At 54.1% G+C, this 27,979-nt stretch overlaps 1 protein-coding gene across 3 annotated transcripts in view; it reads left to right on the top strand.

Annotated features, from left to right (window-relative positions):
* Positions 1–27,979, top strand: part of MED27 (mediator complex subunit 27) — a 274,187-nt gene that overhangs the window by 226,350 nt on the left and 19,858 nt on the right. Inside the window, exons 8-9 of one of the 3 annotated variants that reach the window (XR_008959842.1) lie at positions 1,634–1,806; positions 5,950–6,006. Coding sequence is in view for 1 of the 3 variants with exons in the window: in XM_044389693.3 (XP_044245628.1) it covers positions 1,634–1,681 (48 nt within the window). In the remaining 2 variants the exon portion in view is untranslated. Of the gene's footprint in view, positions 1–1,633; positions 4,837–5,949; positions 7,185–27,979 lie in introns of those variants that run through there. The other 2 variants (XR_008959841.1, XM_044389693.3) reach the window with 2 other exon arrangements.

Below are 27,979 nucleotides of genomic sequence, written 5' to 3'. Positions count from 1 at the left end.
TCCACCCCTGCTGTCACCCACCCCCCATCAGTGTTGGGGCCTGGACAGAGAAGCAGAGCGTCCTGGTCGAGGAGCCTAACCCTCATGGCCAGCTTGCCTGGCACCGGGATGGTGGCCCCAGGCAAGGGGGGACCAGCTCATCTGCGCCACGGGAAGCCTGTGATGCTGTGGCTGAAACCGCCCCCACCCAAGGTGACCTTCTCATGACAAACCCAGCACTGGCATCAATTATTCACGTGGAGCATCTTGGAATGTGCTCAAAACACATGGGCCCCGGCTTTTTGTTGTTACCCACTCCTCTGCCTTTAAAGACATTTGTCAAATCCGCGCCTGGCAGAGAAACAGAGAGACGGGGCATTGGGGAGGGGCGGGGAGCACAGCGCCCACGGGGCCCCGCCAGCTCGCCAGCAAAGGGCTCTCAGCGGCGGCCCCACGGCGGGCCTTGAAAGCTCGTGTCTCCTTGCAGAAAGAGCTGTCCGCCGGCCGCCGGGGCCTTTGATTCCTCCCTGACAGGGTGCTGACGGATTGATCTGGTGCCCGTACATAATTCATGAGCCCCTGAGCAGCTGCGAATTCTGAGCAGGCCTTTTCCACGGCGCAGACGGAGCTGGGCCAGAGAGCGGGCTTTGGGAGTGGGGCGCGGACGGTGGGGCCTGCCCCGTCATCTGTTCTTCGGCCGGTCCCCCCATGGCTGTCGTCACAGGAAGGGCTTCATCAGGAGGTGAAGAGCTAAAGGAACACTCTGGGGCTGGGAAAGCAGTCCCCTCAGACGTGACAGCCACCTGCCCGTGGTCTGCCGTCTCAGGAGCCAGGGCTGCGGGGCGGGTGCCCCCTCCTCCCCTCCATGTTGGTCTGAGCACGCCCTTCCAGTGGCCTACAGGGTAGGGGCTGCAGCCCCTGAGGGGCCCTCAGGCTGCAGTCCTGCAGACACGACTAGCCGGGTGACCTTGGGCGGGTCACTCAGCCTGCCGGAGCCAAGCCCTGTCCCGGTGGAGGCACGGTGATGACATGCTGTAGGCAAAAGGCGCTGTCCCCCCGCATCAGTCACTGTTAGAGGCGAACCTTCTAGCCCATCATGCCAGTCTTTCACTGTCCTCCCTGGGGGTGATGGCCCCACTTCCCGGAGTGTGGCCTCAGGCAGGGCCGCAGGACCTGGTTCACACTTGGACTGGAAATAGAGACCAGGATCCCAACAAAGCAGGAAGAAAGCCAGCAGCAGGTGGAGAAAGGCTTTTCAAACGCAATTTCTCAAAACCCGGGGATATGGGCTCCCAAGGCCAGCAAACCGTCAGAACCACATAGGGCTTTAACAGGGCAGCGCCTGGGCCTCCCCGGGGACTCCAGCTCAGGGGTGCAGGTGGCCAGGAGTCCAGTAGTCCTCCGGATCCTGACCCAGAAGAGGCCAGGACCGCTACAGACTATTTTCCAGTTAGAGCATGGCTTGCGGTGCTTTTACAGAACAATTAGGTTGTCCTTGTTTTCCCAATATTTCTGTTTGGTTGAGGACATTGATTTTTTTTCCCCCTCATAGTATTTATTGTTGGTAAGATTTTTTTGTCAAATTGCAAAAGTAATACTTATATAAATGTTTGTTCTCTTCTTTTCATGCTTTTCTGTATTTGACATTTTTTAGCGTGAAAAAAGGCAATATATATTTCATGCCAAAAGACGTGGAAAATAGAGAAGCAGAAAGAGATCAAAATCTCCCACGACCCCCCCCCCTTGGAGATGAGGGTCACGAACGAGCGTGCTGGTCCGCGCCTTCCCAGGACCGTGCCGGTGTGAATACAGACATCCTATTTTATTGTAAGTTTTTTTTATTGTGGTAAAACATACATAACAGGAAGTTTACCGTTCTAACCATTTTTAAGTGCCCAGTGCAGTGGCATGAAGTACATTCCATCACCACCATCCGTCTCCAGAACTTCCTCATGTTCCCCAAACTGAAACTCTGTCCCCATTAAGCACTGATCCCCATTTCTCTCCCCGCCCCCACCCCCGGTCCCTGACAACCACCATGCCACTCTGTCTCTACGACTCTGATTACTCCAGGTACCTCCCTTGTGGGGGATCAGACGAAATCCGTCCTCACGTAGCATAATGCCCTCCAGGTTCATCCGTGGTGTCGCAGGTGTCAGCATCTCCTTCCTTTTCCAGACTGAGAGAGAGATCCTGCGTATGAACTAAAATTACACCGCGTGGTACGGACTGCTCTGCACCCACTTCTTTTTCATACATTGGAGTGAAAACATTCTCCCATCAGAAACTGATACATAGCTTCTTCCACCACTTCTCCCTCCAGTTACACCCTCCAGGAAGCAGTCTTGGGTTGGGAGCAGGAAGCCCAGGGCCCCTGTGGGGGGCGGGGAGGGGTCGCCAGTACCGCCCCCAGGATCGCTGATTCCCTAGAAAGGCCGACAGGACTCAACAGATAGTTGTACCTCTGCAGAAGGATATGAAGCAAAGGCAGCAAAGGGAAGAGGAGATGCGACGAACCCAAGGAAGCCAGGCACAAGCTTCCCAGTGGAGTCACCCAGGACATGCTCAGCCTTCTCTGCAGCGAATTGTGACAACACGTGTGAAGTGCTGTCTGCCAGGGACGCTCCTCATCACAGGCTGGTCACGTAGGCACCCTCTGTCTGACACATGCCCAACATCCACACTCCTCGAAGGAAGGCAGGAGATCAATGTAAACCACGTGGTTTGCACCAGCAACAGTGAGCCGTTCTTATCAGTTAGGGATCGGTGGGAGCTCTCCCGAAATCCAGGTTCCCAGATGCCAGTCCAAAGCCCACCTTGCGGGCAGGCCTTTCAAAGGAAAGCTGTCTCAAACCTCCTGTGTTAACTTTTTTCACCACCAAAGTCCAGGATTTTTTTTAAAGATTTTATTTATTTATTTGACAGCAAGAGAGCACAAGCAGGGGGAGCGGCAAAGGCAGAGGGAGAAGCAGGTTCCCCACTGAGCAGGGAGCCCAATGCAGGGCTCGATCGCAGGACCCCAGGATCATGACCTGAACTGAAGGCAGATGCTTAACCGACTGAGCCACCCCGGCGCCCCAAAGTCCAGGATTGTAAAAGTCCAAGATTTAAAACAAAAATGCAGAACATCTGGCCACCATGAGCCTCTCCTTCACAGGCCTGCTCAGCTGGGGCAGAAGAGCTGCGTCTTTAAGGCAGGTAGGTAGGGGCTGCGGTTGGTCATCGTCCTAATCTTGTAAAGTAGCATAGGTTTCAGAGTAGGAAGAAGTCTCATGATGATGAAAACATGCAAGACCTCCACACCGAAAACTACAAAACGTTAGAGCAATTAACAAGGGTCTAAACAAATAGAGGAACAGACCATGTTCATGGATTGGGAAACTACAATACTGTAAACATGTTCTTTCCCCCCGACTAATATCTGAACTCAATGCAATCTCAGTCAAAATCACAGTAGGTTTATTGTTGGTGGAAATTGACAAGCTGATACAAAATTTATATGAAAAGGCAAAGGGACAAGGAATAGCCAAGAAGATCATGAAAACAAAGAGCAAGTTTGGCAGACTTGTGCTACCAGATATCAGACCCATGATAAAGCCACAGTAATTAGGACACCACAGGACTGGCGCAAAGATAGACAAACTGACCCATAGAGCAGAGAGTTTCCAGAAGCAGAAGCCCCTCCCCATAACACAGTCAAGAAGGCCAGCCCTGGACAGTAAGGATAGAAGGGTCCTCTCAAACACATGCCTCACAAATTATAAAAAAACAAAAACAAAACCCACCACATTCCAGATAGGCTGCATATCTACATGTGAAAGGCAAAGCCATAAAACATTTAGAGGAGACATCTTTGTGACCTCCAAAGAGACAAAGATGTCTTAAACAGGGTGCAAAATGTACTATCCATACATGGAAAAAAATTAATAGATTGGACTATTATAAGGATGTCCACTCAGCAGAGGTGCCTACTGAGAGAAGGAAAAGGTAATCCACAGAGTAGTAGTAGCACTATAAGGGCTTGTGTTCAAAACACTCCTACAAACCAATAAGACGGACCGACATGCCGGGAGAAAAACTAGCCTCTTGCAGAGAGGCTAACAGCTTCCCAAATGGCCAAGAAGCATATAACAAGAGGCTCAACATTGGCCATTGGGGAAATGCAAGGGCAAGCCACAGTTGATGCCACTACGCCCCCACCAGAACAGCCAAATGAAAAAGATGGAGAATACTGAGAGTTGACAAGGATGTGGAGCAACTCGAGCCCTCATTCACTGCGGTGGGATGGGGATCCCAACACCACTTTGGAAGACTGTGTGCCAATCTCTAATAACACTAAACATATTCATACCCAATGGCCCAGCAACTCTGCTCCAACCAGAAATGCACAAGCATGCTCAGGAAAAGATACGCACCGGCATGTCCATCCCATCACCGGGTATACCTACCCAGAAACCCAACCACAGGAGAAGGGGTGAAGTGTGGGATTCCCAGCCGAAGGAATATTATACGGCAATGCGGAGTACCCATGTGCCACCATGGGCAGCAACGTGGGTGAGCGCCGGTTGGAAACCAGGAGCAATGAGCACGCACTGTGTAATTCCACTTACACAAAGTGCAGCCAGAGATGTGAGGGGCCTTCTGAGTGACACAGTCAAGGAAATGTTCAACTTTTAATGTCTGTGGGCACAGCTCCTGGACTCCCAGGGAAGCTATACTTGAACATTTACCAAGGTCAAAATAACTTGGCAAAACCTCAATGCATGGGCTCTATTTCTGCCCTGAGCACACATTGTACATCTGCTTCATTTAAAAAATAACCAAAAAGGAGCATTCCAAACATAAAGATAAGAAAAAGGAAAGAAACCTCCCTGGTCCCCATAAGGTTAAAGTCACACAGCCCTACATGTACTAGAAACTTAAGGTCTGCAACTTTCTGAAATGTCCTAATGATTTGTAACTTTTTTATGTAAAAAATGTATATAACCTTGCACCAAATGTCCCTTCTCTAGAGCATCCTGTGTGAAGATTGTATATCCCAGGCAGCTGTCCCAACTTGGGCTCGAGTGAAACTCTCTCTTTCTTTTGAAGATGCTAAAGGTTCTAAAACGTGTGTTCAGTTTGCATTGACGTAAGGTGCTGGTTACATGGGCGTTCAGTTTGTGAAAAAGTCATACGCTCATGGGCACTAACTCATATACTCATGTATGCTCGTGCGCCCTTTTTTATGTGTGATCTACTTAAGAGTACACAAAAATTGGGGGAAAGAAAAGATGGGGCATGGCCCTGGTTTGCCATATACCTCACCGGGGGACTTCTTCCTCATTTGGCACTGTGACCTCTAACCTGGGTGACCTCTAAGGTGCCTCCACCCTGCCTCATGAGGCCTCCAATAGAGTGTATTTGTTCTCCACAGCAACCCAGAATCATGCCAATAAGCCAGTCAATACCATGTTGTCAGTGGATCCAAGTGCCGTTGTGATTTGCTAAATTATAAAGGTTCTAGCAATTCAGAAAGTCTAAAATCTCCTGGGTGAGACGCAGCCCTCGCTCAGGGTCCAGGTCCAAGACCAGGAGTCCAAGAGATACCAAGGGAAGGGACTGGGAAGCCCATGCCCATGCCTCCCCTGGGGTAGATGCCCCAGCTCCCCTCCTGACCAGGGGCTGGCACTGTAGCCTCCACACACCAAAGTCAGGGCAGCCCGATCCCATCAGAGGTGGGTCAGAAGCAGAGCGGCACTAATCCCAGCTCTGACTCTTACTGACTGCATGAGCTTCTCCGGACCTCCATTGCCTTATCTGCAGTGCGGGACCAATAGCACTCTTTGATGGGATTGTTGCAGAAATTAACTGGAATCACTTAGCACAGAGCCTGGCACAAGGCCAGCCCCTGGCAGGTGGCACCTGGCATTGTTACTGTCATGACCATCACTGTTGTCATTCTTACTCTTTTGTTCATTTCCACTTTAGATTTCACCATTCTGTATGAGGACTGTGGACTCGCCTTCCCTCCCTCGGACCCAGAAGGTAATACAAACTGTTAACCTACAAAATAAAACCACCAGTTACTTTACCGATAAAATGGGTTTATTCGTGAATAGCAGAGAATTGCAATGTGGGACATGCAAACTACGGCAAAACCACAGGCAAGTCCAACAAAGAAAGGAGAGGAGCGTGACTCTATGGAGAAGGCAGAGGACGTTGGGAAGGGCTGTCCTGAACCGAAGTCCACTGGAGAAAAGCAGGAGTTCGGGGCGAGGGCGGTTTCTCACCAGCTGAGTTGCTGGGGTAGTGGATTTCTCGTAGGAGAAGCAGCGTCCGGCCTTCCCTGTTGGGTCTGTAGTCATGACTCCCTCCTGTGGCAGCTGCCTCTGCTGGGGTCTGTAAGTGATGGTTCTTCCTGGAATTGACATCTAGTGATACGGCCTGAGAACTCTCCTTTCTGGCCTCCTAACTTCATTTTCCTGAGCTTAATTTTCCTGAGCTTTTCCTTTATTAAGTTTCACCAAACAAGGGTAGAAAACCAATTTCTCAGATGAACTAATTTTTAACCAACCTGGTGCACACAGCTAACCGGGTATAACACGCTGTTTCCTCACCCACTGCTTCCTTTCTCCAGCACACACCCAGTCCACACTCACTATTACCAGGGCCTGGGCTGTTCCCAGCACCCACAGCAGGTCAGTGAGAAGCACCTCTGCAGGCTCCGCGGAGAAAAATTTATTTCTGCAGCTTTGGGTTGCAGAAGCAGCCCGAGGTCGTGGGAGCCAAAGGCCGCGGGAGCTTGCGTTTCATTTGGCTTTAATGAAAGTGGTGTGCTAGATTCCGACAGCCCGCCTCCTATCCACATCCCTGGGGAGCTCTATGATAATATAGACCAGCTCCAAAAGGTGTTCTCTGGAAAGGTTTCTTAAAAACTGCAGCATCCTCCCCGTTGTGGGCTCCACCCAAAATCCAAAGTGCATAAAGCCTTGAGCACTGGGGCATCACTGCAAATGCCCAGTGGACACACCAGCTAGGTTCACAGGGTGGTCTGGGCCCCTCTGTGAAGCCCCCAGACTGCAGCTCTAGGACCAATGGGCCTGTAAGGCCTCAGGGAAATCAAATGGACTTCTCAACTTCTAGGGCAGGAAGGCACCTACCAGCTCAGGGCCAGCAGGGCATAGTTCAGTGAGGCAACAGGTGGCAGGCAGGCTGCTGCTCCCCAACCGACACCCATGGCAGACATTCCTAATCGATCCCAGTGCCCTTTCCCACTGAGCCCAAGCATGGCTTCTGAATTCTTCGTGCAGGGCTTCCCACAGCCAGACAGACTCATGGGAGCCAGCCAGTGGAATGTCTGCCATCCCCAGTTGGTGGGAAGGAACCCTGGCTCTAGCCCCAGTTCTGCCCAGTCACCATGATACCTTGAGGTGGTCATTGAGTTCACTGGGCTCCATTCTCTGGCCTGTGAGGTGGAGAGAAAAGCAGGAGAGCACAGGTCACTCACCTGGCTTCAGGTGCTCTGCCCTCTCACCCAGTGGGTGCTGGTCTGCACTGTAGCTCGTTGCACAGTATCGCTGTTTTCTTACTCAGTCTACTGAAGAGCAATCTTGCGTCATTCATGCCACTCAGTCTACAACAAAGACCCTAGGCCCTGCCTTCCATTCCCGCCCCCTCCCTGCCCCCTGTATGTCAGATGTGTGCAGAGGAAAGGCTGGTCCGTCAGCACATGCTGACCGGGAGCTTGGGAAACCGCTCTGATACAGTCAGCCCCTCAGACCTGGCTCACTGTGCAGGGCTGTAGGTGTAAAATGACCCACCCCCACACTAGGTGGGGTGGAGAGAAATCCAGGAAGGCTTCCTGCCGGAGGAGGGAGGGGCATGGCCAGGGGATGGGGGAACATGGTCAGAGGAGTATGATGGTGGCCAGTTGCTCACCTCATTACTTCTCCCACCAGGATGATGGTGAACCCCAGAAGGAAATGGTGTCGAGGGAGGGGAGAGGAGACGCTGGCCATTTCATGGGAGAAGATTGCTCCCTGGCCGTGGTAGCATATGATGCCATCCATGCGGACACAGCCAGGCCCCCACCCTCACTCATACTTAATGGCTACAGTAGAATTCCCCCTCACTTGTCTCTCCTTCCTTCTTTCCCCTCTCCATCCCTACGGCATTCCCTCCTCATCTTGTTCTGCTTGCCTGTGGGCATGGGAGACAGGGTGCAGAGATGCTTTCTCGCCCCGCTTTGTCCCCATGGTCCCCCCTCCACCTGTGGGCAGTGGCTGGCTCCCTCCCACTGGGTATCAGCCCAGTGCCCTCTACCCTGCTGCCCCCAGACTAGGAGCCAGAGGAGCCTGGGCCAGCTTCCCAGTGCCCTCTGCCGATAAGCGTTTGGAAGCTGCCTCTGGGTCAGTGCCAGAAGCTTCCTGACAGACTGGCAGGTTGGCCAGGGTCGCCGCTCCTGCAGGAAAGTCCTGGAAAATTCCAGCCCTCCCATGGCCTCAAGTGCTGGCTATCCTGAGAGGTCCCCCACCCCACTCTCCACCCCGGCTGGCCTGTTCCCTGATGCGGTCTCAGCTCACGTTGTCCTCACTGGCCAGGCCCTCAGGAACGCCAGGGCGGCCCTGAGAGGAGACAGCTTGGCTTATGGGGGAACCAGAGGTTGTGGGACACAGTGACCTTGCCCAAGTCCCTCGGCCTCGCGGGCCTCCACTCCATCTGGAAGCCAGTCCGTCTGTGAACACGGTTAGCCAGTCCAAGGGCAAAAAATTATGTATGTTTTCAATGGAATCAGGTTGGTAGGAGTTGGAAATGCCCTCCCCTGCCCAAGCCACAAGCTGTATTCCCTCAGCCTCGCCGTTCGGGAGACAAGGGCTTGAGGCTGAGGCTGATGAGTTTGTCGAACACACTGCCGGCTCCTGGTAATGAAAATAAGAACAGCAGCAGTGGTGACTAAGAGGAGCCCCCCTGTGGGGTGGGAATCAGCTCCAGTTCTCCCCCACATTCTACAGAAGACCAAACTCAGAGAGGTCAAGAGACTGGTCCAAGGTCACACAGCCGGACATGGAGAGGCTGGGATTTCGCACCTCATCTTGAGGGGACAGTGGCTCTTCGTCTCCTGCCTCCCACCAACTCGTTCTTCACCAAAGCCATTGACTCACGGGCAGAGCAGACTCAGCCTGAAAATCTCCTGCCACAAATACCAGTCCTGAAATGTCACCGTTCTCCCCTAGTTCCCTGGGCGGATGGCTTCTCTCTTACCAATACTGCCTCCTGCTGGGGAGAGCCCCCTCTGTGCCTTAGCTCTGCCCTTGCGAGGGGGTTGGAATCCTTTCCTAAGCCTGGAGAGAAGGCTTCTGCTTCTAGGATGTAGGTGATGGGGTCGGAACCCCCCAGGGGGAAAGTAGCGCAGTGTGGGGAAGCTGTGGGCGGAGAGAAGGGAGCGGAGGCTGTGGGGGTCTATTTCATGCCGGGCAGTTTCACGAACATCCCCTTGTGCACCGTAGGGATTATGACCCCCAATTTACAGTTGAGGGAACTGAGTCTCCAGCAAGTAAGTGAGCCTCTTAAGTTTGTGCCACTGGTGGATGAGCCAGCCGGGCGTCTCCTGGGGTCGGATGAGGGGAGAAGAGCAACTTTGGGGAAGCCCTGCTGTCCCCGGGAAGAGCTCCCGGCAAGGTAGGCGGCCAGCACATGGGGAGAGCTTGGTGTCCCACAAGAAGCCCAGTCCCCTTGGTTTCTCCTGAAGGCTTTGCTGGCCATGGATGCGGAGTGGCCGGTGGGGTTATGGCAGCTCCTCACGGAGTCATGGGGCCAGAGTGGAGCCGCTGCGGCCAGCTGGGTCTGCAGCCCAATGCTTCCAGATCTGGGCAGGGCCCCGTCTGCCCTGCCAGCTCAGGGCAGCTGCTGCTTTGAATGGCTCAGGGGCAGCCAGAGAAGATTCCCCCCTTCCGCTGTCCTGGCGCAAAAATGAGCAGCAGAACAAGAGACTGGCAGTACGGCTGGTTCCCTGCCTACCGAGCCCACCCTCTGCCAGTCTGTATGCCTGGGGCTCCCTGTCCCGTGTATTGACTTCTCCCACTGCCCTATACAAGGAACAGGTGACAACACCTGCCAGAGAGGGTGTGTCCACTTCCTCCAGGCCACCACTAAGCCCGTCGATGATGGAATGGAAACTTGAACCCAGGGCTGGGTCTAGAAACACTCTAGATGTTTGAATCCCCTTATCAGGAATCCTGGCCACTCCACATAGCCTTGGTTCTTGCTCTGATAAGCATCCTGAACTATCTGGACTCATTCTTTCTTTTGAGCAAGGGTTCATGAGCGCCTCTGTGAGCCAAGCCTCACCCCGCCTCCGGGGATGAAACCGTGACCAAGCGAGATGCCGGCTCTGCTTTGCGGCCTCCTGCAGTCAGGCGGGGCAGGCAGTCCCAGGAACTCATGTGGCATTTCAAGCTGGGAGTCAATGATAACCCAGGACGTGGGGCCTCAGCAGCTGGGGGAGGGAGGGGAAAGCCCTGGGGCAGAAGGAACCTCTGGTAGTGATGGGGGCAGGGCACAGAGGAATCGGGAAGCCACAGGCCGGGGTGGCCAGGGGCCGGGAGTGATGGAGATGGGCAGAGTCGTCCCTGATCCAGCAAGAATGGTGAGGGTCCTGGGAACAGTGGTGGGTGTTTGTCAGAGCAAGTTGGGGGCGGGGGTGCACAACGTGATGAGGGCATTGGTTGACAACTGAACGGTCTGCTAGGGGGTTCCCCTGCAAAAAGGGTCCTCTGCCCACTTCCTTTGTGGACACCTGTTGTCTCCTTGTGCCCAGGGGGCCGCATCTTATAGGAACTGGTGCCTTCTCAGTAGTTCCTCGGCTCCACTGTGGGCAGGACGCAGACCCCTCCCCGTCTCCTGATCACTGTAGAAGCTCCATCTGAGCAAAGCGCCCAGACTTTGGGGCTGTTCTGCTGACCCCCTGAGGGGTTTTGCTTGCTCTTTGCTGACGTCTGGCCTCTGGGTGCCTGCCCCCATGAACTTCGCATCTTCACACACACCCCGTCCCAGGGAGAAGGAGGTTCCAGCCCAGCAGCAGGAAGGCCCCTCCACACCCCCTCAGGCTGCCATCCAGCCTGCATGAACCCTGGGGCGCTGCCCAGTGCCACCCAGCAGCTGAGGTGCGGGTGCCCTCCCAGAGCCCCGCCGAGAGGCTGAAACCCCATCGGGGACCAGTTCTGCCAATGCCCTGGCTTCCCCACACACCCCCGGCCCACTGGGCACTTGTGGGTCATTCCAGTTATTAATGACATGGGTCTGGCACTGTTCTTGAGGGGTGGAGTCCCCAGAGGGAGACGTCCAGGCAAAGAAAGGCTCACCCCACAACGCGCCAAGGACTCAGACTGCTGCGGGCCCCCCTCCCGTCCTGAGCACCTTGGTGAGACTCGCCTCCCGTATGTCGAGCTCATCTCCTCTATCTCCTTGTCACTTGCCGCCTCCTATGACTAATTCAGATGCCATCCAAGCTCCTTGGCTGCAGGATTCTAGATTCATCCTGGAGGCAGGACCCAGCCCAGAAGGGCAGTCAAGAGGCCTCTCTTCCACCGAGGGAAAACAGAACATTCACCAAAACTCGGCATTGAGCAGATCCATACTAAGCTACTTTGGTGTTTTTAATTGGCCAGGGGCCTAGAATCCGACTGGCAGGGATGGAGCGGACAGATGGGATCCTATATGAAGCTACTGACTCATTCAACTTCGAAAGAGAAGAAAACCTTATTAGTCAATGTTTCAAAGGGCTGTGGCTTCACAGGAAGCTTCTCCGGCCCAGCCAGCTGCAGCGGCCTCCCTGGCTGGCACGTCGGCTTTGCCTGGCCCCGCTGAAGGCACACCCCCCCCCCAAGCCAGCCCGTTCTCGTCCCCAGAGCTGCTGCTGCTTGTCCCAGGGGCACCGGCCGCATCCCCACTCTGAGCTCAGAGTGACCTGCCCTGGGTTGAAGTGTGCCCCCCCCCCAATTCCCATGTTGTCATCCTAACCCCAAGCACCTCAGAATGTCACCATATTTGGAGACAGGGTCTCGACGGAGGTAACTGAATTACAGTGGGGTCATTGGGGTGGGCCCTAACTCAACGTGATGTCCTTCCAAAAAGAGGAGACTTGCACACAGAGATACGCACAACGAGAAGACAAAGTGAAGAGACAAAGGAGAAGGGGCCGGTCTACAAGCTCGGGAGAGAGGCTGCAGCGGGTCCTCACCGCCCTCCGAAGGAGCCAGCCCTGCCAGCACCTGGATCTCAAGCTCTCGGCATCCAGAACTGAGAAACAAATGTCTATCGGTTAGGCCACTGGTTTCGTCACACTTTGCCCCAGCAGCCCCAGTAAACTCTACGCTACCTCACCCCGGAGGCTGCCGATGCCATGGGTTCCACCGCCCGGGTGGGCGCGGACATCTACCCAGCCCAGCCCGATGCTCACCAGGCCTGCTGTCCTCCCTGGCCCCCTCCCTGGCCCCCATGGCCACCCACTGCTCCACGCATCTCCCTTCCGAGGGGCTGGAGGGGTGGTTGAGGCTTGATTTTGTTCAGAATCGTTATCTCCTGAGAGCCCTGGCCACGGGGTGTCAGCGTCCTGGACTGAGCCCAGGAGCACCTCAAGTGTGCATGTGTCCCCTCGCCCAGCATCTGCACACCTGCTATGTCCTGGGCTCCGTGCGCACCATCGGTGATCCCAGGATACATGTGATGTGCTCCCTGTGGTTACAGAGCTTTCAATAACCCTTTATATTTGTTTTCAAAGGGTGTGCTTTCCAATCAGTAAAGAAACCACAGGACGAGGCATATGTAACTGCGTGCCAGTGGTCCGCGCTCCCTCTGTCAAGTGCCCGCTCCAGGCCACATGGGCCCATGATCTCAGGGGAGCCTTTGAAGGATCCTTTTAGGGTAGATCGTATCATCCCGTTTCGGGGATGAGGGGGTATGAGCTTGCAGAGGGTGACAGAGCTGCTAAGTGACCAAGCAGGGTGCTGAGACCACCACGCACGCGCTGTCTCCAGGCCCAGCCCACACGCCCCGCACAGGGTGGTTCTGAGGGCCAGGAGGGAACCTGCCCAGGCTGGGTCATTCCCCGCCCCCCCTGAAGCTCTGGGGGTGCCCCCCCAACCTCTCCCAGAGCACACATTTCTTCTGGGTTTTGATTTATGAAAAAGTTGCGACTTTTACTGCCCCCGACTGTACAGAACTGTGGCTTCATTTTACGTGTATGGGGCTAGTTTTAGGTACTCTTGACAGTTTCCAATTCGCGTTCCTCTGAGGGTTGGGGGGTGGATATGTAGCCCTTTCCCCGCTGCGACGCCTCTACTCCACATTCGTGCCGAGCCACAGATGTAGCTAGGACACAGCCGTCAGTCCCAGGTCCTGCGGTGAGCAGCTGGCTGCTTGCCTCTACAGGACAACAAGGGTATAAGTACTTTGAAAGTAAGAGTCCTCAGGAAGGAGTGAGCTCAGCTCAAGGGGGCTTCCAGTCCAGGCAGGCAGAGGGGCTGGGAGGGCAGGGAGATGATGAAGGCTTTGGGGAGGCAAGGGCCCCCCCTCTTCTGACTCCAGCAAAGCTTTCTTAGAAAACATTGCATTCAGTCTCCCCGCTTAGAAGAGGGGAAAAACTGAGGTCCACTGGTCTCGGTGGAAGGTTCTGGGCCAAGTGAGGCGAAGGGGCCTCTGGGCCCCTGTCGCCCTCCCTGCATCCCTCCCCCACCTAACATTGGGAAGCCTCCATGCCCCTGCCCCTCGCCTAGCCCCTCCTCTCACTGGGTTCCCATTTCCCATCTTGCTTACTGATCCATTCAGGTGGGAGCAGAGGCCAAGCAGAGGGGTCACTGCTAACTATATGCTAATGACAGCAGGGACCAATCAATCTCCCCCTTAATCAGGCAATCAATGTGCTCTGCAGGTGTGTCCGATCCTGGCCTGCAACTGAGGGGTAGGGGATGGGGGCGGAGTGCCAGTGGAGGGAAAGGAGAAGAGGGGAGGGAATGGGAGGGAGGGCCAGCGCCCAGGCCCCCGCCCTGCCCTCCTCCCCACCCTGGAGAGAGCTAGCTGCAAATTGAAATCGCTGCTCAGGAAAGAACCAAGAGGGAAAGAAAAAAGGGGGGAAAAAGCACCTTTTTAATCAAGGCTCAGAGCTACAGCCACTGATGAATTCAAGGTTCTCGGGAACCTCAGGGCAAATCCGGGTGGAGAGAAGCCAAAAGACTTCCTTCCTCCCCTGCGCTCCCGCCGCGCAGCTCCCCCTCCACAGAGGCGAGGGCAAGCTGGGAGGGAGGGCTTTTACACCTTCCCCCCCAGAGGACCTTAGGTCTCCAGTCCTGCCACCCTTTAGAGATGGAAGGGCCGGCCAAGGTCACAGCCTGGGCAGAGGCTTTGTCACCAGCCCTGGCGCCCACTAGAGCTCCTGAGTGGGCTCCCTCTCAGCCTTGGTTTGGGGGGGGCTGTTCTTGTAAGGGATGCCCACGGCCCGTTTCCTGGTCCTTTATCTGAACAGCCCTCCTGGGCCCCCACTGGAACCACCGTTCTTTACCTGACAGCGCACCTCCTATGTGCCAGCTTTGGACACAGTAGCACATGGAGTTCCCGCAACACCCTACTTGCTGTGCTTATGCCCATTTTATAGACGAGAAAACTAAGGCTCGGTCAGGGTCATGGAATCTGCCAGTGTTTCAGCGAAGTTGGGAGCAGGGAGACACAGCCTCTTGGCCTCCAGACTGTCTTCTGGGAAGCTACACGGTGGTTCCTGATTCCAGGTTCTCGTTAGGGCCAGCCCCACCCTCTCCTCACCCCTCCCACCCTGCTCCCGCTCTGGGGTGTCCTGATGCTGCCCTATCTCTGCAACGCCCCAGCCCCCATCACCTGCTGCAGCTTTTTCCCAGTTCCAGGTCAGCTTTGGCTTCAGACCCTGTTCTCAGAGTGTGAAGGCGCCAGGTTATGGCAGTTGGGGTTTAGCCCGTTTGTTCCTTACTGCCTGTGTAATCCTAAGGAAATTGTCGGCTGGCTCTGGGCTCGGCAGGCTACGTGTGGCATGACCCAGCTACTATCCCCTCGCCCCCTGTAAGGCCTTTCCTGTGGCTCACGTGCCCTTCTCGACAAATGAGTCAACTGAGGCCCAGAGGGGTTAACTCACTTGCCCAGGTCACCCAGCAAATATGGTTGGTCACTTGAGCACCTGGCCCTGCCCCAGCATGCCCCGTGCCCTGCAAACCCTACAGCCCCCACCGTTCCCCTGGCTCCCTTTGCCACCTCCAGAGATGCCCGATGGAGAAGCAGAGTGAAAGCTGGTCTGAGGAGGAACAGGGTAAATGATGCTGGTTAAGGAATTCATGGCCTGGGAAGCATATTCCCAGAACAGCTCGTTTCGGAAGTTCTGCTGTTAAGAGCTCTGTGCTGTGCGAACTGTGGGTGGAAACAGGTTCAAGGCCACACCCACGGAGGAGAAAACACGAGCCTCGCCTGCTTCTCAGGCACACCTGCGTTCCGGCTTGGCACTTCGGCCCACTGCAGGTGCAGCCCCGGGCACCGAGCTGGGCGGGACCTGGGCCCTGGAGAAACCCCACTCAGGGTGGCTTCCATCAGAGGGCGCGGGCTAGGAAAGGTGAGAGAGCCCCTGGCAGCTGAGGCCAGCAAACCCCCAGGTCTGGAGTGGTTGGAGGCAAAGCACTAGAACTGCCCAGACGGCGGCCACTCGCCATATTTGAATTAAAAGTGATGAAATAGATGTGAGTCAAATTTAAACTCACTTCAAGTAACTGAAGTGTAAAATCCAGTTCCTCTGTCGCACTCGAAGGGCTCAGTAGCCATGTGTTAGAAACCGAGGCTGCGGCCCAGAGACCTGCCGTCCGCCCAGCAGTCAGGTACAGACACAGAACCTCAGAAGGTTCTGCTGGACGGGTGTCTTCTGGAGACATTGGTTTTCCTTTCCATGGGTTGGATCCTCCCGTTTGCGCCTCCGGTGCACGACCCAGCACAGCCGCCAGCAGCATGTCCATCCTCGTAGGTCAGAATCCCGGGAGAGCAGCCGCAGGTGGCTCAGCCCAGTCTGCAGGTGAGCCCTGGGTCCCTTGTGCGGGTAGGTCCCTGTGCCCAGGGCATCGGGGCTGTGGGCAGGGGGTTTCCTCGGAGGGGACATGTTTCCAGGGGCCAGAGGATGGACAGTGGGAGGCAGAGAGAAGTGACACCATGTAAATGCCACTCCAGGGTGGGGATGTGCCTCTCTGCTAGAGACTTCCTGTCGCCAGCAACCCTGGGCTGGAGGTACTGTGATCACATTTTATAGATAAAAGTACTGAAGCTTGGAGAAGGGGAGTCAAGTAACTTATCTAGGATTGTGCAGCCAGTGATTGACAAACCCTCAGGGTCGGGTTTCCTAAGATGATTATCCTGAGAGCAAGGCTGTCTCTCCAAGACCAGCAGGCTGGCACCCATGCGGGCCATCCACGGGCTTCCCTCTTCCTACTTCCAGCTCCCACTATCCCTTCATCACCCCCTCAGGAGAGAAGGGCTCCTACCACTCTGTGAAAGTAACTCCAGATCACTGCTGGAGGTCACTGGGTCTGAGTGACTGTGGTCCTGCATGGACCCTGGCCGGGAGACAGGCCTGCTTCCTGGGGTGTTCAGGGCACAGAGCAAGAAAACGGACTGGCAGCCGTGTTTCTTCTGGTCCCAGAATCTTAGCTCCTTGGGCAGTGTATACTGAGGTCAGATAGACTGCGATTGCGAATAGTCCCCAAATCTGAGTGACTCAACACAACAAAGGTGTCTTTCTCGCTCATGTCACAGTCCAATGGAGCTTATTGCAAAGGGGGAGACTATGCTCCATGGAGTCATCCAGGGACCCAGGCTCCCTCCAACTAGTGCCTCCACCATCCCCGAGAGCGCGAGCCAGCAAGCTGCTTCTGTAAAGGGCTAAAAAGTAAATATTTTAGCACTGCAAGCCATACAGTGGCAGCTACTCCATTCTGCTGTTGTGGTGTGAATGCAAACATGGACAACATAGAAAGGAATGGGCATGATCGTATTCCAATAAAACTTTATTTATAAAAACAGATGGAGGGCTAGATTTGGCCCCTGGGCCCTAGCCTTCCCACCCTTGTCCTAAAGCCTTGGAGACCCTCACTCGACCCTCTGCGTCTGATGAACAGACCAGGAAAAAGAAAGCTATGGGGGATCATGCAGGAGGCTTTAGATGAGGCCAGGAAGTGGCAGGCACTGCTCCCACTATTGGCCAGAACTCAGTGGCATAGCCCCATCTCACTGCAAGGTGGGACTAGAAAATGTAGGTCTCCTGTGTGTCCAGGAGAAACATAAGCTTCTTCTAGAAGCTTTCAGTGGTCACCCGTTCCCCACACCCGCCTCTGGTCCATGCTACAATCGCCCCCAGACAGGAGGCCTTCCTCATCAGTCCTTGGAGGCTTTAATAACAAGAATGCTTTTCCAGCATGCCCCTGAGACTGTCCTTCTAGTTTGACCGTGGAGGGCTGGAGAGAGGGGTCCATCCGAGCTCCCCCCCAACCCCAGTGGAAGCCATCAGCCTCTGTCAGGTAGAATAAAATGATTACTGCGATCTGCTACCCTTGTGTTTCGAAGCTTACATCATGGTCAGTTCATTCATTCATCAGTTATTTTGGGGTATTGGGGGTGTTACCATAAGCAAGACCTGCTTGAACCCTGCCCTCATTCACCCAAAACCTGTGGTTTTTTTGTTTGTTTTTTAAGCTCCTTTATTGCCCCTCACGTGAACTAGGAGCTGGGCTAAGGGCTTCACATCCTTCTTAGATCATCTCCTGGGAGGAAGTCTGTGATCATAAAAACAGAGCTAAGGCTTCACCCTCTCCCTGCATCCACATCTTTTGCCATATGACTTTGCAGTTCTCCGCTCTCACCTTGGAATCTCCAAGAGGCTGCCTTTTGCCCAAAGGGATTTTTGCAACTGATGCAAGCAGAGCTCCAAAATCTCTCATGTAATGGGGTCTGCGCTCACTCTGGCACACTGCCGTTGCACTCTGAACATGCATGGGCTAGCCTGATGGAGAATGAAAACCACATAAGGCAGAGCCAAGTCTCCCAAGCCACCCCAGCTGACAGCCCCCTGAGCCCCAGACAGGAGAGTGAGCCCAGCTGAAGCCTGCAAAGCGGCAAGCCCTGTGGCCCACCAGCTGACTCCAGGCGTGTGAGAAATAAGTGCTTATTGTTGCATGCCCCTGAGATTTGTTATGCAGCATCACTGCAGCTGTAGATAACTGATACACTCTCGTTCTCTCCATTTTGAAGATGGAAAACTGAGGCTAGGAGATGTTAGGTACTTTTCTCAAGGTTTGACAGTTGGTAGGTGGTAGAGCCTGGATGTGCCCCTGTGTCTATCTAATCATTGCCCTTGCTGCTAGAGCACAAGCTCCATGAAAGCCAAGGCTTTTGTCTAAAGATTTAACAGCTGCTTGATCCTCTCAACTATAATGGTTTCTGGCACATAGTAGGTGCCAAGATTTGTCCAGTGAATGAACAAATTCTTCTTTTGAGTGGTAGCAACTGAGAGTCCCTTGTTCTCAGGAAACACATGAGGGCATTGACTCTTCTATAGCAGGGAGAGGAGGAAGCCGCTGAATCAGCAATCAAAATCCCGCCATCAACGGGAGCCTGAAATCAAGGCCAACACTAGGGATACATAACCACTCAATCATGCACTTTGTTCTCTAGAAGGCCCAGGGGAACAAGGACAGAATCAAAGGGTAAGGAGAGAAAGGTTCTTTAAAAGGCACTGGGCTTTTGACATGGTGATCTTTGGGAGAGATGTAGGGAAGAGGGTGCAGGGTGTAGCTCAAGGGGTAGGCTCGGGGCAAGGAGATTGCTGCTTGGTACAAGCCAGGATGCAACAAGCTGGGCCAAGGCAGTGCCCAGAGGAACATCTTGGGGGATCGTGGTGAAGAGAGTCTTGATCAGGCCCCCTCACAAGCATCCTACTCGACACTGTTCACACCAACCTTGCAACTCCAGGAGCTCCCCAGAGAGCCCCTACTCTGCTCACCATCAGCTCTGAGAGCAGAGGAAGCAGCATTTTCTCATTGGCTGGGGTTTAACACACACACACACACACACACACACACACACACACACAGGAAAATCGATTTTCACTTATCTTATTTCCCCCATCGCTCACCCACGCTCCAATAACCTTATGAGTTCATCATGTTCCTGCTCCTGTTCCTTGTCAGCATTGATATGTCTCTAATTGAAAATAAAAATGCAGGAGTGCATAGGCATGAATGTGCACCCATCAGCACACAGACACATACATGCACCCACAGAAATCCATCCTCGTGGACCAGCGTGGCTGTCTGGATAGTCTGATGTTATCCAATAGCCTGACAAAGCAAAGCAGCCACCAGATAAGGCATGTCTATGGTTCACTGTCTCTTAAAAACTCTAGAGATCAAGCCTCAAATGTCCTTCTTTTCTCCCTTGGAACCCATGCAATTTTCAGAATATGCCAGGGTCTTTCTGAAAGCATAGACTGGTGTCACCTATTGATTAGGCCCCCAGGAGAGAGACAGGGCTGGGCCACTGAGTCATTTTCTAATTCTTTCTCTAAAAGTTTTAATCACAGGCTGACTGTGTCAGCTTGCATTATATTTATGACTGTCTATCCCAGTCCTCATTTTAATGCATGATGCATGGGATGCAGTGGGTGCTCAATTAATGTTTGTAGAAATGAATGTAATTTCTAAGTGATGAGAATGTTCTTAGAAGCAGGGAGAAGATTGCAGTGCTCTCTGCTCCATTCCAGTAAAAAAAAACCTTGCCATTTCTGATTGGAGGTACAGTTTCACCATAGCAAGCAGCAGCGCTGGGCTAGTTTCAGTGTGTGTTTCAGTTATGGGTCATTGCTATGAATCAGTTAGACTGGCAGTTAAGAGCTGGACTCTGAGGCCAGACAGACCTTTGCTTGAACCCTGGCTCTGGCGTATGTATGGCTTCAGGCAGGTTACTCAGTCCCGCTGAGCCTCCTATTATAAATGGTAATAATAATAATAGGACCTGCTTCAAAGATTTATTGTGTTCTTGGTGAGATAAAGCATGAAAAGGATCAACACAGCTCTGGCACAGCATTAGTGCTTCTTCATGGTGCTGGTGCTGGTGCTGCTGCTGATGTCGATGTTCATGCATAGTCCAGACTTGGCTCTGCTGAACAGAGATGAGAAAAAGCAAGAGCCAGGTCCCCTGTGAGCCCACAGTTGGGTGGGAAGACAGACAAAGCTCGTGGAGAACTAGAGAAGCATTGCTTGCTAAACTTGGCTCTAAATTTGGTGGGAGGTCAGAGGAGTGAGAGGGAAGAGTGGGCTGAAGTGGTCAAGAGAGACTTCCTGGAAAAGAAGATATGGGGATGGGCCCTGAAGCATGTGAGGGGTGGGTCAGATGATGAGGTGATGGGGAGGGGGGCAAAAGGCCTGGGGCTAAAAGGAAGGGAACGTGTGCAACGCCTGCAAAGAGCTGCTGGACAAGAGGAAGGGGTGTGAGCACAGATCATAGGTCTGGAGACATGTGGTGGGTTTGGCTTTCACCATAAAAGTGGCATCAGAAGCACAGTGGGTGTGGGAGAGGTGCCCATGCTTCCCACTGGGGGAGTTATTGCCTGGTGACTACAATAATGTGAAAACAAAAGTCTCTCCTTCCACTGGCAATGGTTGTGTCTGACCAGAAGCCTTTGTTTGGTGTCACTTCACACTCTGTGCCCCATCTCCACTGCTTCTTTCCTCCCCTGGCTCAGAATTCCTAAAAGAAGGTAGCCAGGATTCACTGAGCGTCCACAGAGGGGAGACAGCTAGGGCAGCAGCCAGCAATGGTTGGTTCAGCACCACGGAGAGCGCCTTGGGCTGCCGTGCCACAACTTTGGACTCAAAAGGCCAATGATTTCCATGTTCCCATAAAAACCATCCTCTCCTCTGGGTACTGGGTACTGCTCTTCTGCTGTGCCCATTCTCAGATCTCCACTCCTGCCTATTTTTTTTTTTGTACCCCATACTTCTTAAAGCCTAGTTCTCTCTTCCAAGAGGTCGGCTGATACATGTGCCTCATTCATCCCGTAAGCATTTCCTGGTGTCCCGTCTGTGCCAGGCTCTGTACTGACATAACGTCTAGGCTTATCTGCCAATGGGAGTGGGGCCCAGTGAGGGCCTTTCTGGTATCAACTAATGTGCACTTCCCTAAGATCTCCTGAGGCCCCTGGGTACCTTCGCCAGAGGCACAACTCCAAAGAAGTGAATGCTGGGCACCAGTGAGAGAACAGTTGCACCCTCCCAGTGCCCCGCAAGTTATTAGTCAATGTGGAAACAACTGCTGTTGAGAGTGCAGTGTTACTGCACTGGCCACTAAGGTAGGCACAGCTGCATAGAAACTGTATGCCCTCCCTGCAAGGTGGCACCCTGATTACCTGCACTTGACAAGTGTACCCAGAAAGTTGGGCCACTCTGCCCATGCCACACAGCTAACAAGTAACAGAGCAGGATGGGACACCAGTTTCCGGCTCCAATGTTCTCCTCTTTCCTCTCTTCCCTCTCTATAGGAGCAACTTCAGATGGTCCTATTGGGTTAAAATGCCATTCTTATAGGTCAACAAATGGCTGAATATCAGAAATGCCACCTTAATTTTTTCCCATTGAGAACATCGCTCCCCCTGCCAGGTGTCTGCTCCTTCCCAAAGATTCCAGGCCACTAGGTTTGGCCAGCAGCAAACGTCCGCTCTGTAGGCAGGCTGAGTAGAGCTTTTCCTCCAGGGCAACGGTCTGCTCAGGGGTGGCCCTGCTGAACCAGCCAGACTGCATGACCCTTGCAGCAGCTAATGAACACAGGTCACAAAGAGAAAAAGCAGCTTTGTGAAATAATCCTTGATCTGGGAGGCTGCCTGGCGTGAGCATGCAGCTTCATCAGGACGTTTCTGGAGGGGAATTAATCATGAAGCTCAGTGGCACCGCCAGAGGTGGGAAGGGGTGAGGAAGGTGGTAGAGTTTGGGGGTAGGGAGGATATTCCATGTCAGCAATCAACGCTGGAAAGAGTTCTGTGAATATCAATGGTGCAAATACAGTCTGGAGGCTGGGTGAGGACACCGGAAAGCAGGAAAGGCCAGGCCAAGAGAGAAATGCATGAATGAGAAATCACCTATCGGCCTTTGCAGCCAGAGAAAAGAAGGTGGCATTCATTCAGTCAGTCATTCATTCAACCTTCTGTTCAATCAGTCTGTATTCACGGAGGTCCTCCATGTGCTGGCACCTGTGCTGTGGGCTGGGACTGGTACAATAGTGACAGGACAGGTGTGGCGCTGCCTTGACGGACTTGCAGACACATTCAGAATTAGGGGTTCCGGACCTATTCCCAGCTTCCTGAGTTCCCCCCATCTCCCCTGACCTCTACCGTGTAAGATCATTAATACTTATCGAGCCTTTGCCACGCACCAGGCACAGTGCTATGCTCTCAATAAATCCTGATGGTACATTGTGGAAGTGGACACTATTCTTCTGATATTACAGCTAGGGGAATGAGGCTCAGAGGGGATCTCACCCAAGGTCCCTGAGTCAGCAGGTGGTGATCTGGGTTTCAAATCCAGGCCCGTCTGTGTTCAGAGCTCACTCTCTTAGCCACTTCTGTTTCTCTAAGGGAACAAAACTTTTCAATGCTTTGCCTAGACTCCAATTCCCTCGGCTTCCACATCCCCCCATCCTCACCTCTCCAAGCTCACAGCCTTGATGCAAGGTTCTCTTGGCCCTCCTTAATCTTTCGTGTCCTCTCACTTGCTGTGAGGCTGGAGGATAATTAAGCAAAGTGAAAAGATTTAAAGGAAAACTGAAGGTCTTTGAAGACACTGAGAGGAAGCCTCTGATGGCTAAGGACGTGGGAATGCCTGCCCTGGCTGAACACCATGGAGGCAGCAGGAATAGCCTGATCCAGTCCTTGCTCTCACAGACCTGAAAGTCTCACCAAAAACACAGACATCTGACAGATAATGACAACAAATAACTGTTCATTTCCAATTATGATGGATTCTTTGCAGACAGGCTGTGGGTTGAATAGGATCCCCCAAAGTTCATGTCTACCTGGAACGTCAGAATGCAAACTTATTTGGCATCAGGATCTTTGCATATATAATTAGGGTAAGCATCTTGAGATGTGAGCGTCCCGAACCAGGTTGGGCCCTGTTTCCAATGATGTGTCTAGAAGGGACTGAGAAGGAGAGAGACCAACACACAGAGGAGAAGGTGATGGAGGACGGAGGCAGAGGCTGGAGGGAAGGCACTGCCAGCAGCCATCAGAAGCTGGGAGAGGGGCACAGGATGGCTTAGCTCTGAGTCAGCCGCAGAACCAACCCTGCCAACACCTTGATTTCAGACTGCTGGCCTCCAGAACCGGGAGAGAATAAATTCCTCTTCACGGCACCCAGTTCACGGCAGTGTGTCATGGCAGCCTAAGGAAATGAAGACAATGTCCAAGACTCTGTCCTGATCTAGGGAGTCAAGGACAGTCCCTTGAGCAAGCAACATTTGCACAGAGACCTGAAAGGTGTATAGGAGTTGGTGGCAGCGTGCGTTCCAGGCAGAAGGACCAGCATTTACAAAGCCCTGAGCCAGGAAGGAGGACCTGAGAAAGGACCGAGAGGGCAGAGGAGGTGATGCCAGATGTGTCTGGAGAAGTGGGCAGAGGAATCCCCAGTGGAGTGTGGACTTCTTGCTGAGAGAGGAGGATGCTGCTTCAAGCTGGGAGCCCGACAGACCTCAGCCCTGTGGGACCCGAGCCATGCTGGTTTCTGCCCTGCAACACAGGAGCTGCTGTTATATTAGCTCATGGGTTCTTGGGGTGTGTTTGGGGAGTACAGTTGGCCATGAGGGTGTCTGTAGTGTGCATTCCGCCTCCCAGGACAGCGTGTCGCACCTACTCCCAAGCCCTTGCTTCTCCCTGCAGGCTGCCGCTTCATTTCACCCTTCCAGACACATTGTCTGGAAGCCCCCTCCCCATCCCTGCCTGCCTCCTGGGTCCTTTGTCCGTGTTCGACAACCCCCCAAGTTCCTGTCACCTCCCCCCCAAATTCCTGTCCAGCACGCTCATCATGTTAACAGGGCACTTTCGCTCCTTTGGTCATCCTCAGACTGAATTAAAATAGCATTGCCACGGAGCCATGTCAGATGTGCCCAAGGAATTCCGAGTCTCCGGTGACTTCATTAGCCCAGCGCCTTGAGTCATTCGAGCCATGGTGCTTTCTCGTCCTGAGCCCCTCCCTCCTGCAGTGGGGTCCTCATTAGCTGGGAAATATGAACCACTTAGTAGTTCCATTAACTTGGTGCTTCTAATATGTTCCATCTCTGCCTTTCTTCCCCCTCTGCCCCTTCACCTGTGATTCTCTGCCTCTCCACTCATTAGCCAGAGGTGCCTCGTGTCTCTCCACCCCTTCCTCTGCACAGTGTCAGGATGCCAGCCCAGCCCACCTGGCACCCCGCGTCCCTGGGAGTTGCTGAAGTGGGCATCACGTGTGCTCTACACCCGTCTGTCAGCTGTGGCCACCACAGGGCGTCTTGCGCCGCTCCCCCTCCGCTCCTGCCCGTGCTCGTCTGCTTCCCCTGCCCACGCACCTGCCTGGAAACCCCTCAGTCTTGCAGCCTCCCCTGGAAGAACGGCAGGGCTCCTGCCGGGGGGGGGGGCGCTCCTGGGGGCTTCCAGATCCCCCGTCCCTCAGGGTACAGATGCTCTTCGTGTCCCCTGACCCCACAGCAGCGTGGCTGGAGTGCAGCCTGCACCAAAGGCCACCTGCGCGTGACATCACTGTGAAGTTTAGCGTGATGGAACAGTGGCTCTGGGTCAAACAGGTCCGGGTTTGCAGCCTGTTTCTGCCGCTTACAGACTTGTGACCTCAGGCAAATCACTCCACACTTGGGACCTCAGTTTTGTCATCTGTCAAATGGGGGTCTTGAATGAGTCCTTTCATTCCATTCTTACAACAGTGCAGTGGGTGGGTGCTATTAGTACCCGCCATCACAATGGTATACGTGGGAAGTAGAGGTAGTTGTGTGGACATGAAGGAGGGGTAGCTTTCTGACTGCCATTTGAGCTGAGCTTCTGAGGACCTGGAAGCTTCCATCAGGTGAGAAGCATTTATGGCCCAGGCTCACAGATCAGTTGGGAGAGGGTTGGCAAGTCTGAGCGTGGCGGCCTGACTGTTCCCTCCTCTGTTGTGCATTTGTCCAGTTCCTGCTGGGTCCGGAGACCAGAGCTTCCAAGGGGCAAACAAGCCAAGGGCAAGGGCGCCCCCTGGGGTTGTGTAACAGCATCCCTGCCTGGGCTGTGCTGGCTAGGCGCAGAGCAGACCAGCCCCTGACTCACGGAGAGCTGAGGCTGTATGCAGGAAGGAGGTAGGAGGGCCGGGACGGGGACTGAGCCAGGACTCAGCCGGGATTCACAGGTTCCCCGACGCCCGTTTCCCGGGAGTGGGGCCCCCCCGGCATCCCTGCGGCCTCCTTGCCTCTCCCTGCAGAGATGGTTGTTCTTCCTGTATTTTGGTTGTGTCCCCATGGATCAGGAAGTAACGAGCAAGCGTGCCCTCCCCTCACTTAGCTCAGGGCTCTGTGAGGCCAATTAAACCGCGTGCTAATCACCTACACAGGGGAGAACAGAACCAGGGTCGATTGAAGCAAAAATACCGCTATACTCCATTGTGGAGAGGGGAGCTGTCACCCCAAATCCAGCTCACATGCTCGTGCCTTCTAGCATAGGTTTGCTGTGCAGAAACACAAGTAGCTGAGCCTCACGGGGGTCACAGTACCACTGCAGGGTGCAAGCAAGCATCCAGCCGGCCAGCCCGCAAATACAGACGGGGACTCTTCTGTGCCAGGCGTGGGGGACACAGCCCCGCCTCACGGGACTCACTTCTAACTGGGAAGGAAGGCATCCATAAGTCAGAGAACCACAGAAGGTGATTCCCCCCAGGGAGAAGACTAGAAACAGGGCTGGAGAGGCGTCAGGAGTGTGGGGTGTTGTGGTGTTGAGGTTCCAGCAAAGTCTCGAAGGAAGCAAGGGAGTGGGTTGCTGGGACCCACAAATGTGGTAGTTTGATACAACAGAAAATGATTCTCAGTCCAGGGGGCCAGAGCCCAAATTCAAGGTGTGGGCAGGGTCGGTTCGTCCAGGAGGACCTGGAAAACAATCTGATCCGGGCCTCCTTCCTGGTTTCTGGCAGCTCCAGATGCTGTGGTCTATGGACACATCACTCCAAATGCTGCCTCCATGCCACATGGCCTTCTGTGTGTTTCTGTGTCTTTGCTTCTTCGTTTAAGGACGCCAGTCACTGGATTTAGGGCCCACCCGGATCCAGTGTGACCTCTCTTGAGCTGATTACATCTGCAAACACCCTATTTCCAAATAAGATCACATCCACGGATTCTCGGGAGTTACAACCTGAACATACATTTGGGGCGGAAGGGTGACAGTTAACCCACAGCACTTTGGTTTCTTGCACGTGGCTTCAGCCTGAGACTGGCCTTGGGCAAGCAGATCACCCTTCCGGTCATAAGGCAATGATGAGGATAAGGAAGTCCCTGTTCCCCAGCACCCTCTCTCTGGGCCAGGCCCTGTGCGACGCTGCCCACGTGGACTCAATCAGGGAGAGGCAGGGCGTGGGTGCCCCCATTTATACAGTAGCCCTGTTCCTGGACCTATAGAATTCAGGGGACCCTGACCTCCCTCCCCCTAACCCCGTGCCCTGTGGGACCCCTCAGTCAGGTGCAGCCTTGGTTCCAGGAGGGTCCCAGGGCACGTTTCAGCAAGGTGGAAGAAACAGCCACCACTGTCACCTGGGCTTGGTGGCCCCCGGCAGCGCTGCGAGGAAGGGGCCAAGAGAGCCCCAGCCCACTGTGTGCATTATTTCACCAAATCCTCTCACTCGCCCCAAGTTAGGGATAAGGGTTACCCCCATTCTGCAGAAAAGGCAGCCAAGGCATCGAGCGGCAACACCACACTGCGGGTCACACAGCTGTATGGAATGAACCCACTGGGGCAGATTCCTGCCAGTGCCACCCTGCCCCCCTCCCGGTCCTGGTGCACAGGAGGCCGGCGGTGCGGGAAAGCTATTATCAGCTCTGGTTCTCCGTTTTATCTATACGTATTTTAGCTTCTGGGCACCATGAGGGCAGGGATGTGAATTGTTCTTCCCCGAGTCCCCTTATTGCATTCTTAAACATTCTGGGCCCTCAGAAACATCCACTATTCCCTACAGTGATTTCATGGGACTGCCTGGATTGTGAGTGCCTTGAGAGCAGGGCCCTGATTCTGACCTCTGCGGTCTCCCAGGGAGCCCAGGACCACACAGGGTCCAAAGAGCCCGAGCACATTAGCAGGAGAGCAGCACAGAGCAGGAGACCCCGGAGAGCGGGCTGCAGAGCCCCCCGTCACCGCCTCTTCTGTAGATGGGGCTCCCATCTCTGCCCTGCCTGCCTCTCCTGGCAAAGCCAAATGAGCCCAAACCACCGGGCTGCATTGGGGTCCTCCATGTGGGAGGGAGATATGTAAGGTGCTCCCCGAGGACCCCACCCACCCAGATCACAGCCCATGGCCTGGCTGGACACAAGGCCCTCCTGGGTGCTGACCCCACCTCCCGACCAGCCACCACTCCCCGCATCCTGCACCCATCCCGCGTTTCTCGCCCCCATGCCTGGAAAGCCCTCTTCCCAGCCCCTGTCTATCTCCTGGATAACTCCAAGTCGTGCTTTATGACTGTTCAGCACCCACCGGGGTGGCTCAAATCCCAAAGGCTGACAACACCAAATGTTGGCAGGAGGTGGAGCAACAGGACCTTGGCGTATGTTCTCGAGGGGGTGTAAGACGGAAAAGCACCTGCAGGACTGACTGGCCTTTTTCTGTCAGGTTGGCATCCACCCGCCCTGCAGCCCGTAATTCTGCTCCTGGGTCTTTACCCAAGAGAAATGAAAACACATGTTCACAGAAAGACTTGCTGAGGAATGT

The sequence above is a fragment of the Ursus arctos genome, unplaced genomic scaffold, assembly GCF_023065955.2.
Source record: "Ursus arctos isolate Adak ecotype North America unplaced genomic scaffold, UrsArc2.0 scaffold_18, whole genome shotgun sequence".
In the NCBI taxonomy this organism is placed as follows: Eukaryota; Metazoa; Chordata; class Mammalia; order Carnivora; family Ursidae; genus Ursus; species Ursus arctos.
This window is presented reverse-complemented; position numbering and strand designations above follow the sequence as displayed.